Source organism: Salminus brasiliensis, chromosome 5 (genome assembly GCF_030463535.1).
Source record: "Salminus brasiliensis chromosome 5, fSalBra1.hap2, whole genome shotgun sequence".
NCBI lineage: Eukaryota > Metazoa > Chordata > Actinopteri > Characiformes > Bryconidae > Salminus > Salminus brasiliensis.
This window is the reverse complement of record NC_132882.1, coordinates 29,425,500-29,438,655: the sequence shown is the minus strand read 5'-3', so window position 1 is coordinate 29,438,655 and position 13,156 is coordinate 29,425,500. Positions and strand designations below refer to the sequence as shown.

General features: G+C 38.9%; 1 protein-coding gene across 1 annotated transcript in view; it reads right to left on the bottom strand.

The window, feature by feature from the left end:
* Window positions 1–417: 417 nt before the first annotated feature.
* The window catches only part of LOC140556324 (LIM domain-containing protein 1), a 32,363-nt gene continuing 19,624 nt past the window's right edge, over window positions 418–13,156 (bottom strand). The window contains exons 3-8 of the mRNA XM_072680092.1: window positions 12,554–12,621; window positions 11,780–11,842; window positions 9,295–9,425; window positions 6,102–6,153; window positions 3,014–3,082; window positions 418–1,283 (exon numbers count right to left, since the gene is read on the bottom strand). Of these exons, the coding sequence (XP_072536193.1) occupies window positions 1,167–1,283; window positions 3,014–3,082; window positions 6,102–6,153; window positions 9,295–9,425; window positions 11,780–11,842; window positions 12,554–12,621 (500 nt within the window). The 3' untranslated portion in view covers window positions 418–1,166. The remainder of the gene's footprint in view (window positions 1,284–3,013; window positions 3,083–6,101; window positions 6,154–9,294; window positions 9,426–11,779; window positions 11,843–12,553; window positions 12,622–13,156) is intronic.

Here is a 13,156-nt window from a genome sequence, read left to right as displayed (position 1 = left end):
TCTTCCACAGAGGTCATGGTAGTGCAGATGTCGCTGCACAGTAGAACAGTGCACCACCCATTCAAAGTCTGCTATAGCTTTCTGAAGGTCACCTGCAGACAAGCAGGTGTTCTGATTGGCCATTCTAGCAATCATACAAGCAGTTCTCTCTTGAAGGTTTTATTGGTCTACCCGGCCTCAACCATTCCTGTTAACTGCCGTGTCCTGACTTCATTATAAGCCGAGGAAACAGCTACCTGAAAATGCTTTGCTATCTTCGTATAACCTTCTCCTGCTTTGTGGGCATCAATTATTAAAATTTCCTATTTTTAAAATGCTAGGCAGCTGCTTAGAGGGCCCCATGGCTGAATAATTGTTGGACTGAGGTGAGGGGGGGGGGTCAAAGCAGAATGTAATATAAAGAGAAAGAAGAAAAACAAAATTTAAAATAGTGTATTTGATTAAGAATAAAACACTGTATTTTGGCATTCTCTATAGAACAGTATATGACGGCATCCTCATTGTAGGCAATGTTTATGTAACAAGAATGAATGGATAAATAACAGACATATACAAGACAAAAAAGCTGGCAATGTATGCAGGCCAATGTCCACAATGAAGCATCAACAAAGTCTCTCCTTCTCACTCGCATATCAATCAGAAGAGTTGTGTTCCTCTGCGATAGAACAGTTTTTCCTTCTGTTATTCAAGCTTAGCCACTCAAAAGCAGGGCATACGTTCGCTCGAGCGAACTATGGAGAACGGGGCCTATGGGTCAGAGTTTTTAGAAACGGCTTGCTAAAATTGTAGCATAGGAATATTTGATTTCATAAGCCAGCATTTGTTTGGCCATTGTTTAAAACCCAGTCAGCATCACTCATGTAATATAATAAATGCATGACAGGATTATTAGAGCCATCAGACAAAATATGGATATCTGACCAGCACTGAATTTGTGAACAGCTCCTGAAAAATGGCAAAATAAAATGATCAGGCTACGTCTTAAATCTACAGACAGACACACAGACAGAGAGAGAGTCCTGTGACCCAGGGTAACCTGAGACTCATTCATAGATCATGAGATTGTTTGGTAGGTATTCAGGTGTGTGGTTTTGGCATCACTACTGTCTCTTCACACCCACTAGGGGGCGACAGATATCCAGAGCTGGTTCTCCTAGTTGGTAGCATCAGACAGAAGGGCAATTTGACTCGATGTGTTTGAGGTGGCATGCGTGGCACAGCAGGTGACCGTCCAGTGGGTAACATCGGTGTCCTTCTTCATCATTCAGCTCCATCTGACAGTCCTGCAGAGAAAGTGAACAAACTGGAGTTACAGAGTGCTGTAGTTTTACAGATGCCCCAGAATGAAAAACTGTTATGGGCTTTAGCCTATTTGAATAAGGAGAGTTCAATCAAATGCTGTCTGATCACTGAAAAGAAACAGTCTTGACCTGCTATATTTACACACCTAAAGCTGGGACACGATCAGACACAACGGCCACTTCGGGAGAACACCGTCCCCTTGTATTTTCGATTTGCTGTTGTTTTTGACATAATGTGAATCTGGCAGTGTATAATGTGAATGTCATGTAAAACATTTAAAATAGAAGGACTAATAGAAATACTTAACGATTTTCTGTCTACTGTCAAATTGCCATTTTGGGGATTGTAGCCTGACCGTGACGATATACTGTTGCTACCTTTAGTCGTTTTTTTGAGACAAGAAGTGCATCACCTGTCCGCAGAAGGGTAACTCAAACTGAGCAAGGAAGTGAAAGCAGAGAAAGCCAGTATGTATCTGTGCTAGGTTAAATCACTAACCATCAGTCCCTTTTCTGCAATGTACACTCCCTGAAAAACAAACTGGACTACCTTAGACCAGAGCTGACCACATATCAGAAGAGCAATCCCTTCAGCTAGCCAAAAACAAACAAAGCTGTTATGCTACACTGTGCTAAATGGCTCCTGTGAGCCATTGCAGTCACATAAAGCAGCCAATCAGAACAGAGCTCTTTTTTTAATTGAGTCCTCCACAAAAAGCAAATCGTGATTGGCCAAGTTACATTTTAAGTCCAAATGTTTGTGGACATCCCTTCTAAGGAATACATTCAGCTACCTTAAATTGCACACAAACAGCTTGTCTAGTCCCTGTAGAGAAGAACTTTTCAACAGATTAGGACTCTGGAGCATGAACCCATTGGCACCATGCATAGTGCCAAGTGTGGGCTAGGGGTGTATAAACCACTCCAGCACTGAGCTGTGGAGCAGTGGAACTGTGTTCTCTGGAATGATGGTTGGTGAGTTGAGGAGTTAGGGAGTTCAGGATAAGGTGGGATGGTAATCATCCAACATCCTGACCTTACTAACACTCTTTACATTGGATCCAATCAAATCTTTAGAGCAATGCTCTGAAATCTAGCAAAAATAATTTCCCCCTGGACAGTAGATAGTTACTCCAACAAAAGCAGGATGTATTCTTTTCAATACCCTTGATTTCAGAAGAAACAATAAATGAGCAGGTGTCCCAAAATTTTTGTCCCTATAGTGTATACAGGTGGATGGAGGTTTTCCTTCAATTCAACTTCAATTCACTGATCAAAGGGACAAATCAGCTGATTGAACATAGGAGTAGCTGAGAGCTCCTCTAAGATCTAATATTTAATGTTGCCACAGCAGCAAAGTGACTTGATAGGTGTACTCCACAGCAAGCTCAGTGGCCTTTGATTGCATTGGCTTCCTTTGATCACTAACTGTCAATCAGCCTTTGGCACAGCTGCAGAGCACTTAAGCCGAGCCAGACATGATAGAAATATCACAGAGGATCAAACACTTACATGCTCTTCCCTCTCTCTGCATTACTGCACGGATGACTGGATTTATAAGGCGAGTATAAATGAAAGCAAATATTTATTACCTTGACCTGAGAGATCATCGGGCACAAAGAAAGGAGTCTTTGAAGGAACTCAAGGAAATGGGGACAAATGTTTGGTGTTGGCTTGACGCAACGGACTAATATTTATGATGTTTAACTCACCTCACAGTGATAACATTCCACATGATAGTCCCTGTCCATAGAGACCACTCGAATAGTTTCGTCCGACCCCTGGAAGAACAGACAGGTGGTGAAGTGGAATTAGACAAGCAGATATCTGGCCGCTGACATAAGCCCACACACAGTGAGCCAATCTAGTCTCGTCTCTGAAGACCTCGGTCAAGGTCATGTTGTCTTAAATAAATATGTATACTCTTCCCAGCTCATTTCACATGCCTTATTCATAATGTAACATTCTATGGACACTTTCTGTTGTCTGATCATGGTTAGTGGAGTCTTCAAGAGGGGTCTAGTGACTAGAGTGATTGGAGCATGCTCGGTCTAAACCTGTCTGCAACCACGATTTAACAGCATCTACAGCTCTGTTTCACCATTAAACTCCAAGTCAAGGGAATACCTAAACTGGACAACAAGTGCAGCAGGTCTCCTACAGCTCAAGCAAGTGAAGGGACCCCAATTTGCCAGGATGGTTTTAGATTCTGGACAACACCTCTTTAACTCTGAGAAATGCAGACCCAATCCAAATAGTTTTACCTTTGATTCCTCAGTCTAATCCAAATGAATAATAAAAATTAGATAAATGTCCAATGTAGTTTTGCAAACTTGTCGTAGGCTTAGGACCAATCTATGAAAATACGCTGCCATTTGTAAACAATACAACCATCAGCCACTCATTTAGCTTTGAGGAGCTAATCATGAGTGCTTTGACTGATTCTCATGAAATGTAATAAGCCAACATCTCTCATGAGATTGCCTCCCAAGTATGATCCTCAGCAGTCAATAGTGGCCACTGTAACATTCAAACATTTCAGTAAACAACTGTCCATTTTAACAGCAACTGTGCATGCAAAATCTTTGAGCAACCTTGTGAGAAAGTATTATAAAGGATTATTTAATTAAACAAATATAACGGCTGTTTAGAGGGCTTAGCTTTGGCCAATAGGCATGAAACGTGAAATGTTACAGCAGTATTGGGCAAGAATTGGTATTTATTGTTCTTATGCTCCCCCTACAGTCAGGAAGTGTAGTTGACGATACCATCACTAAAGGAGGACATGCTTACATGCATTTCTGGACTTCTGAGAGACACAGAACCATCACTGAAAGCAAAAGAGTGATGTGGACTGACGCAGTAGAGTTTACACAAATATCACTTATAACACAGCATTATGCAGTTATGCTTCTGCCCGAGCCCAGAGTAGCACCTATAGAGACACTCGTCTCCTTATTACAGGCCGGTGGAGCATCACAATGATTCTGAAGCTGTTATTTTAAGATACAAATTCAACAACGTTGCTTTAAGCCCACATAGGCACCCTCTACCGTGCAACAAAATCTGACACCATTTGGCCACAGTGGGGTGCTACTTATGTTTAAAGCGTAATCTATATTTAGGACCATATATTTGTCTGCAGTTATTTGAAGTCTGTCAAACACAGAAGATGAATTGAATTTAGTATATTTATAAATGTGATTATAGACTGATAGAAAATATTACTTCATACAAAAGTGTTTATATGACGAATTAAAAAGAAGATAAACTGCTGGTTACAAATGCTCTCAGTGGAGAGAGGGGAGTGTGACATTCCACTAATGTTTGTCCAGTGCTTTTAACAGGTACAAGATAAACTGCCCCCTGCTCTCAATTCTTGCCCTAGGGGCCCTCACAAAGGGGCAACATTCCACAGGGGCCATCTCTAATGACGGACGCTGGAAAGGTTGGAAAGGCAGCAGATACAAATTCCTGAGGAGAAGTACGTTTCACTTCTAAATGTGGTTCTTAATTCTTCATTAAAGAGCTAGTTAGGGGTGGGCGATGCGATCAAAAATATTATGATAATATCACAATATTTAATGACATGATATTTATTGCAAAGTTTTGACACCAGTAGCAGCATATTTTAAACACTGCTATTCAAACACTATCCCATGCTTAACTGAATGCATTTGATGTAACATTAGCTGGAATCCATCCAATTAAACCAAAATTACTTTCTTTGTAATGCAACATACAGGTTTCCCATGCTTTTTAGGAAAACATTTTCCATGACTTCCATACATAACAGCATTCATACAATGATACTACTTAATATTTAGCACTATATATTATATATTCATTGTCACATAAAAACCACACGCTTCCATTAAAAAAATGTCCATTGGAAAGCCTAATAGTAAATAATAATAATAATAATAATAATAATTAGACATTTTGGAGCATTTCTGTTGGTCTATACATTTTAAAATGTTGACACAATGTACTGTGACACCAGACAAATGGAGATACAATTTTTTTTTTTGCACATCAGCAACAGCAAAACATTCCCATCTAATAAAATATGTAATCTCAGTGTCTTAAAAGTCATATAAAAAGGTTTTCCAGATTTCCCAGGACACATAGGAACCATGGCATAGTTAGTTAGTGTGAAATAAACCCAGATATCTACGATATGCTCAGAAACAGAAATAATTTCTAGAAGCATTACCCATCCAATTAATTAACAGAATTACTACTGTTAGCATTTCAACAACATTAGTATGAATGGGATCATGTACAGCATTGATAAAGATATCTACTATCTGTGTGATAACATCTGATGTGCCAAGTGTTGTTGGTACTGTTAAGTGTTGTCAGTGCTTATGGAATTCTGCATCAAAATAGTTAACTGAAAACTGACACTCAGTCATTAGCCACATGTCTAGGCATCCTGTTCCCCCTTCCAGATGACACTATTAGAGAGGGTGAAGGGAACACCTGATCTTTAAGGGCATTTCTCTTTTAGTTTGAGTATTTCAGGATCTGTGGCACTACTATTAGAAACACTCAGAGGCGGTGGAGCCATTCTCATGCTCAGCTGCAAGCTGCACCTGCAGGAGCTCAGAGCAGCAGTTGTATGGAAGTAGGGCAGTGTAATATAGATGATTGATTAAACACATTGAAGACAAACACTGACCCAGTCTCAGAGCTGAAAAAACACCTGGGCACCACAGATTTTACACTATACTGTAAAAACCCAGCTAGAGGTAAAAAATAGTAAATACTTTAGAAATGTTAAGTCAGGTGACTTACCTCAGATGGTAGGATTGGTTGGTTACATGCTGCACATTTAGGAGCAAGGACCCTGAGTATGAGAATAGAGATATACACATGAATAAACAAACAAACAAACCCCTTCTAGTGCAGGGACTTATCAAATATTCTTCAGGATTCTTCTATTAAACATATTCAAGTGATAAACAGGTCACAAGCAGGTCTAGGTATGAAAAGACAGATGGAAGAAGAGGAGGGGAAAGGGGGGTAGGAAACAGAGGTGGTGGGCCAAGCAGCAGATGTGCTGGCTCTTCCCCTGCCTCATGAATTACGGAACCCCGAGCAGAAAAGAGCAGAAAAACAGACCAGAAGAAAAGTTCAGTTTCTTTCCATGCCTGGATTCTTTCCGCATATGGCCGCCATCTGATTGTCTGAGGTTTTAAATTGACACAAACTTCATTACTCAAAGCAAAGTACATTGTAAAGCACACTTATCCGGACACTTAAAAGCACACACACTTAGGAAACACTTCCTTTGCTTCCGAAAAACAGAAACACGATGCAACAATTAACCAGCAGAATGAAACCGTACATCAGCTCTAAACTGCTGTGTACACACTGGGGGTGGATGGGTGCCCCTCAGTAACAAATCAGAGAGATAATGGGACTTTCTGTACTTCCTTATTTTACTTTTATCCATTTCTTTTGCTCCAAACAATTCCAGGATATGTGAAAGGGTACAGCTTCTTTTGTGTCATTATAGTTTTAAAATATTTACTGAAAATGTCATTTTGATTGAGTTTCCTACTTTTAAAATGTAGTCATTTTATTTATTTATGAACTGCAACGTAGTCTTGATCAAAAAGTTTCAAATGAACACTACACCAATCTGTTTTGAGGGACCTATCGTTTCCCTCAAAACAGCCTCAATTCTTTGTGACATGGGTTCCACGGATTTCACAAGATTTTGGTCCATGTTGACATGGTTGCTGCAGATCCTGTGAATTTTTAAGGAGCACTTTAAAGCTGTGGGTCCATGGATTCCATGGTGCCAAATTCTGACGCTACCCTTTGTGTGAATTAGCAGAAATAGAGATTTATCAGACCAAGGAATGTTTTTCCAGCCCAGTTTTAATGAGGCTGTGCCCACTGCAGGCTAAGCTTTCTTTTCTTGAAATAAAAGGAAGCCGATATAATCTTCTGCTGTTGTAGCACATCCACCTCAAGGCTGGACGTGTTGTGAATTCTGCTCATCACAATTGGACAGAGTGTAACCACTCTGAGTTACTGTAGTCCTTCTGTCAGCTCCAACCAATTCACTGACCTCTACATCAACAAGGAGTTTCTATTGGCAGAACTGCCAGAATTTTTGTCTTTATGCACAATTTATAGCACTCTCTAGGGACTACTGTGCTGAAAATACCAGGAGATCGTGTCTGATACCAACAACCATGCCACACCTACAATTCTGCAACACTCCTCCATTCTGATGGCTGATGTAAAGGAACTGAAACTTGCATGCATCTTATTTGACATGCATGGTAACCACTACTAATTCTAACATTTAGACAGAACTGATGTTAGGTTAAAAGATATTATATAAGGTCAATTTTCATAAAATAGAAGAAGTTCATTTGCTGAATGTTGAGGAGACACTGTGATGTACTTCTACCACCAGAAGCAGAGAGTAATGTCAGAGAAAAGTGGCCCTCACTTTACATGACTGTGCTGCAACTAAAAAAAATAACTTGTCCAGCACTGCAATGTTCCACTGATCCCAGCCTTAGTTAATAATCAATAAATACTTGAATGCTTTTATTATTGAGATTTAAACTGACTTTTAAAGGAAAATGTGCATCTAGAGGTTGAGTCTAAGACTACAACACTAGTTTTTGCTAATGTTAACCTTGACACAACACACAGCAACCAAGAACGAATTCCACCAGGCCTGTGTCACTGCGCTCCTGCCACAGGGCTGCAATGCGGCCCAAATCCACTGAGTTGGCATAACATGGATTCGATCTGGACACACTGCAGGGGACAAACAAGCTTCACATGTTTTTGTTTTTTTTCCCCTTACTTCAGCAAAAGCACACTGTGAGGGTGGGGCTCAGCCACTGCCCCAGGGGAATAAACAACATTCCTGATCAACCTGGCCAAATGTTTAGGACATAGATGCACACCAGTTCATACAAGTTAGACTGTGAATCATACCCAGAAAACTCCAGCACACCTTTCTTTTAGGGACCAGTAGGCACAGCAGCAGACTTTAAAACATCTCTGCTCCAATAGTGTAATAAAAGATGATCAATAAAAAGAATTACTTAAACAACACATGATTTATGTTCATATCTTCCCAAATTTGGAATATTTTAAATAATTAATTACCGCCAACATTACTGTTATTATTGCAACAGTCTGTGATTTCTGTAAAGACTTATTTAAAGGTAACACTTATATATGCCATTATTATTAACACAAAGACTTCCAGGGGAGCAGATGTCAAATATTTGAGGAGAGTGACATACTAATGTCTGTAAAAGTAAGTTATTTGACCATGCATTCTTCCTGACCGTGGACCAGATTTATTCAGCATCATTACAATTTTACTGCAGTATTTTACACAAAAAACAAACATTTCTGCATAAAGCCCAACTTATAGCAGCTGTTGAGTAATGTTAGAAAATACATAGTCTCCTTTTTTGTGGAAAATGGTATACGACATGTCAATACCATTGCAAAACTGGTTGTGATCTAGAGAATACAGAAAAAAATAAAGGACTGAAAAGTAAGGGAACCCTATGGAATGTATTGGATTTCTGGACTATTTTACTTGGCAAATAAATATAAAATATTTAAATTCTGCAAAGGCTCAGTCTTGGCCATCATTAAGTCTTTACTTTAAAACATATGAACACTGTCTTGTGTTTTCCAAAGGTTAAGATGGTTAAAAAGACCCCCCCTCTATTGAAGAACTAACCATTGCAATGAGAACCCATTCAATCCTAAGCTAGCTATTTATGTCATTCAATAACTAGCTACTAATTAGCAACTTCTATAAATCTAGTATGCAAGCTTGAGCAGTTATGAGAGTATGAGAGCATACAATGAATATACAATAGACTCACATGCAGGGTTTCAAGTGGTTAATGTCTCTGATCTTTAACCCTCCCCCCACATAAAAACACACACACACACACGCACACACACACACACACACACACACACACACCTGTGGTAGTCTTTGACGCAGTAGATCTTGTTCTCTGTGTCCACAGTGAAAGGCACTCCATCCAGGCTCTCATTGCAGATGATGCAGCGGAAACAGCCTGGGTGGTAGGACTTGCCCAGCGCCTGCAGGATCTGTGGACAAGTGCCATGTTAAGGCTCTATAAACACACCCCGGGATAACTATTCAAAGCTCAAGCATCTACTAACGACAGCACAGTTTACTGCTGAATCAGCACCTAGCATACAGTGCAATGGGTTGAACCTAATTTACACCCATGGTTTTGCTCTATTTATCCATAACTGTTAGAGCCAATTTTCTCTGTCTAAATATTTAGCTATAAAGTGTGTTCCTACAGCTAACTACACTACACTGCCCTGCGCTGCACACTCAACATGTCCACCATATCTCTGCTACGGCTCTGAACAATAAAAAATGTAAATAATAAAAAAAATGTAGAGCTGTAACTGGGGAAACCCACATCATAGCCTACATTCTGCATGAATGCAGATGTGATGCAGTGTCCTCACTACAACTCTGAGGCTGTGTGTGACTGTGTGTGGTGCATCTCTGAGGAATAGAAATAACCATTTCCTCTCAAATCCTTCTCCAGATGTGTCTCAGGGGGGGGCTGCAGCATGTTTTTGTGTTGTGCCACCCATATAAACATAAATAAAGACATGTACGCATGGGAAAGTACCTAATAATGTCTTTTAGACCTTTTTACAAGAACTAGGAAGACTAAAAACACAAAAACAAATGTGGGGTGTGGCTTTTATTTGCCATGTCCTGCACCTTCCCACAGTCCAGAGAAATAACCCCTCTTCTGTCCACAGCATTTCATACCATTTTCTTTTGAAACCCTTGCATCTCCACAATAAAAATGATATTGGAATTTTTTATGTATGTTAAAGTTTGTTAATATACCAAGACTTACTAGGGATGCACCAATATGGGAATATCAGGGCAATGCTGATCATTTTGATTAAGATATCTACTAATGCATAAACAGTATAAGGTGTAGAAATTAGGGTTAAATTCACCTAGATTAGCGTACAAAAATGTAACACATAATTGTTTCAGCTTAGTAGCTCAGCATCAGCTCAACACTGTATTCTTCTGTATTATTCAGACTGCAATAAATATAATATAGTCAAATCTATCCGATGCCAGCTTTAATGAAGATGCCAATATGCAGTTCATAAACTATAATATCCATATGCTACATGCACATTACAGTCTGTAACACGTAATTGTTTCAGCTTAGTAGCTCAGCATCAGCTCAACACTGTATTCTTCTGTATTATTCAGACTGCAATAAATATAATAGTCAAATCTATCCGATGCCAGCTTTAATGATGATGCCAATATGCAGTTCATAAACTATAATATCCATATGCTACATGCACATTACAGTCTATCAGTTTACAAGAAATGATGATTAAAATTTTATTTAACTCATTTATTAGTTATTTAGCTAAAAAATGTTTCAATATTCTGAGGGAATTACTCCGCTACATGCTGTGGCCATACGCCATATAAGGAACCAAGAAATAACATAAATGACCAAAAAGAAATGTTCTATGTTCAGTATAAAAGCAATAGAAGACTCAAGGTCTTGTTATCGTCACACTCCCTCTTGTGTTCTGTTGCTTTAATATAGTAAAGCTTTTCACTTTTGGTGCACAAAAATAGCATTTTATTTGTTCCATAGATATTTGAATTTCAGATTTGCTTTATAATGTAGGAGATATATGTAGGAGATTGTGTACAGCAGGTGTTTTTTTTTTTTGTTGGCAAAAATATGTTACCCATCTAGTTAAACTTAAATAATATTTAGCATAAATGTTTTACCCAGAATGGTGAGTTAGAATACTACCTGGGTCAGAATTACTCATGTCTGTATTTGTCCAAGGTTTTGGTTGGGTTAGCAGTTTCTATTAGGGCTAGCCAATATAAAAATTAAAAATACATATATTTATTATTTTTTAGGACATTGTCATTCAAATGTACAACCGCACAGTGCACAAAAGAACTACATTTTGTTGCAAAGTAGTTATGAAGTCAACTGCAGTAGTAATACAGTGTTATATACAGTGTAGGGCAAAGTGTAGTAAAATATAAATATGTATACAAATATGTAAAATTACAGTAACAGTCATTTATAATCTACTGTATGGAAAGTTCAGCAGTCTTATGGCATATGGAAAGAAGCTGTTTTTGAATCTGGCTGTTCTGCATCGAAGACTATGAAACCTCTTTTCAGAGGCCAGCAGCAAAAACAGGCCTTGGTGAGGGTTGGAGGGGTCTGTGTATGTTTATCATATCATGATTAATCTTCTTTGGTTTAATTAGATGAAGTGCAGCAGATGTTGAGTAAAAATAACTGTACCCCGTACGGGAGAGAATCTGAATAGTAGTTTTTAAGAATCTGCTGCTATATCATCCAGCCCTAGTTTCTACCCAACATATCTTAAAGTACACTCACCATGTCCATGATCAGGTGGCCACACACGTTGCACTTGTCTGCTGACTGCTGGAAGCCGGAGTACTGTTTGGTCAGAAAGAAAAGAAAGCAGAGGCAGCTCATCAGGGAAGCCAAGGAGCCAGTGACTGTGCAAAGATGTTAACATTTCTTATGATTGCCTTGTTTACTGTAATGTAAACTTCATGTACATCATTATGTCAGAAGCACTCACTTGCAATCTTTTGTTCACTGGATGAAACTTGTACAAATTTAAACATTTACCAAAGTAGCACATTCCTCCTTTTTAACATCTAAACGTTAACCCTCAGGAAGCATTTTGGAAAGAACTTGTTTTTTTTATTTTTTATTAAGTCTTCAAAAGCACAAACAGCCACTTAATTAAAACGTACTACAAAGCCATTGACACAACAAGAAGGGTTTATTCCAGTTTGAATGAGCGCTCATATGCTATTTTCAATGGCTAACCAACCCACTGGGCTTTTTGAAATTGCTTGCTCATTTTCCTCCTCTGAGTGCAGAGCTTCTTCTTACCATGACCAACATTTTCCAATTAGAACACCTATAAACATTTTAAAAGGCTGAAGATTGTTAGTTTTAATTAAATTCAGTTAGGGATACTTTCCAATTATTGAAATGCTAGCAAACGTCTGAAGCGTATGTAGTAAAGTCAAAAAAACACTTGTAGCACATAAACTTCAACCGTAAACAGGATTAAGGAGGTTCAGGCCCTTCTGTATGTGGCTCTATTAACAAAGCAAGGGTCAGACGACTTACCAGAAAGTCCTCTTCGCAGAACACCTTTCCACAGACGTAGTAAAACGCTTTCCCCCGGAGCCTCCGACCTGCAGGCAAGACGAAGAATCCAGAACAATTACTATCACTTTAGCAGTGCTCCAGACAGCTTGAGCAAGAGCTCACAGTAAAGCCCTTAAAATCTTCTCTCATTATAGCTACGCCTGGGAACACAGCACAACTTCACAGTGCCATTTTCTTTGGTGATGGCAATTCTCTAGATGGAATACATTAGTAAAACATTTTAATATACAATTACAAATCACATTTGCTGAGTTTTCTAAGAGACTTTCTTTTTCACTTTCTTAAAGATGCAACACTTATTTCACTTACTCAATATTGTGTTTTATTGTGCTTTCTGTTTACTATTCAAAACAGCTCACAATAACTACAGTACATCCATATAGTCATTACAGTAAATCACAAATTAGATGACATTTACATTTGCATTAAAACAGAACCCATTCATCCTGGGTGGTGCTACTCGCTGTAAAAATCTGACAAAGCTTGTTTTCTTGTGTTCTGCTTCTCTTAAAATTGCACCAAAGGGAACACTTTTGCACTATTGCAAAATCTAAAGCACCA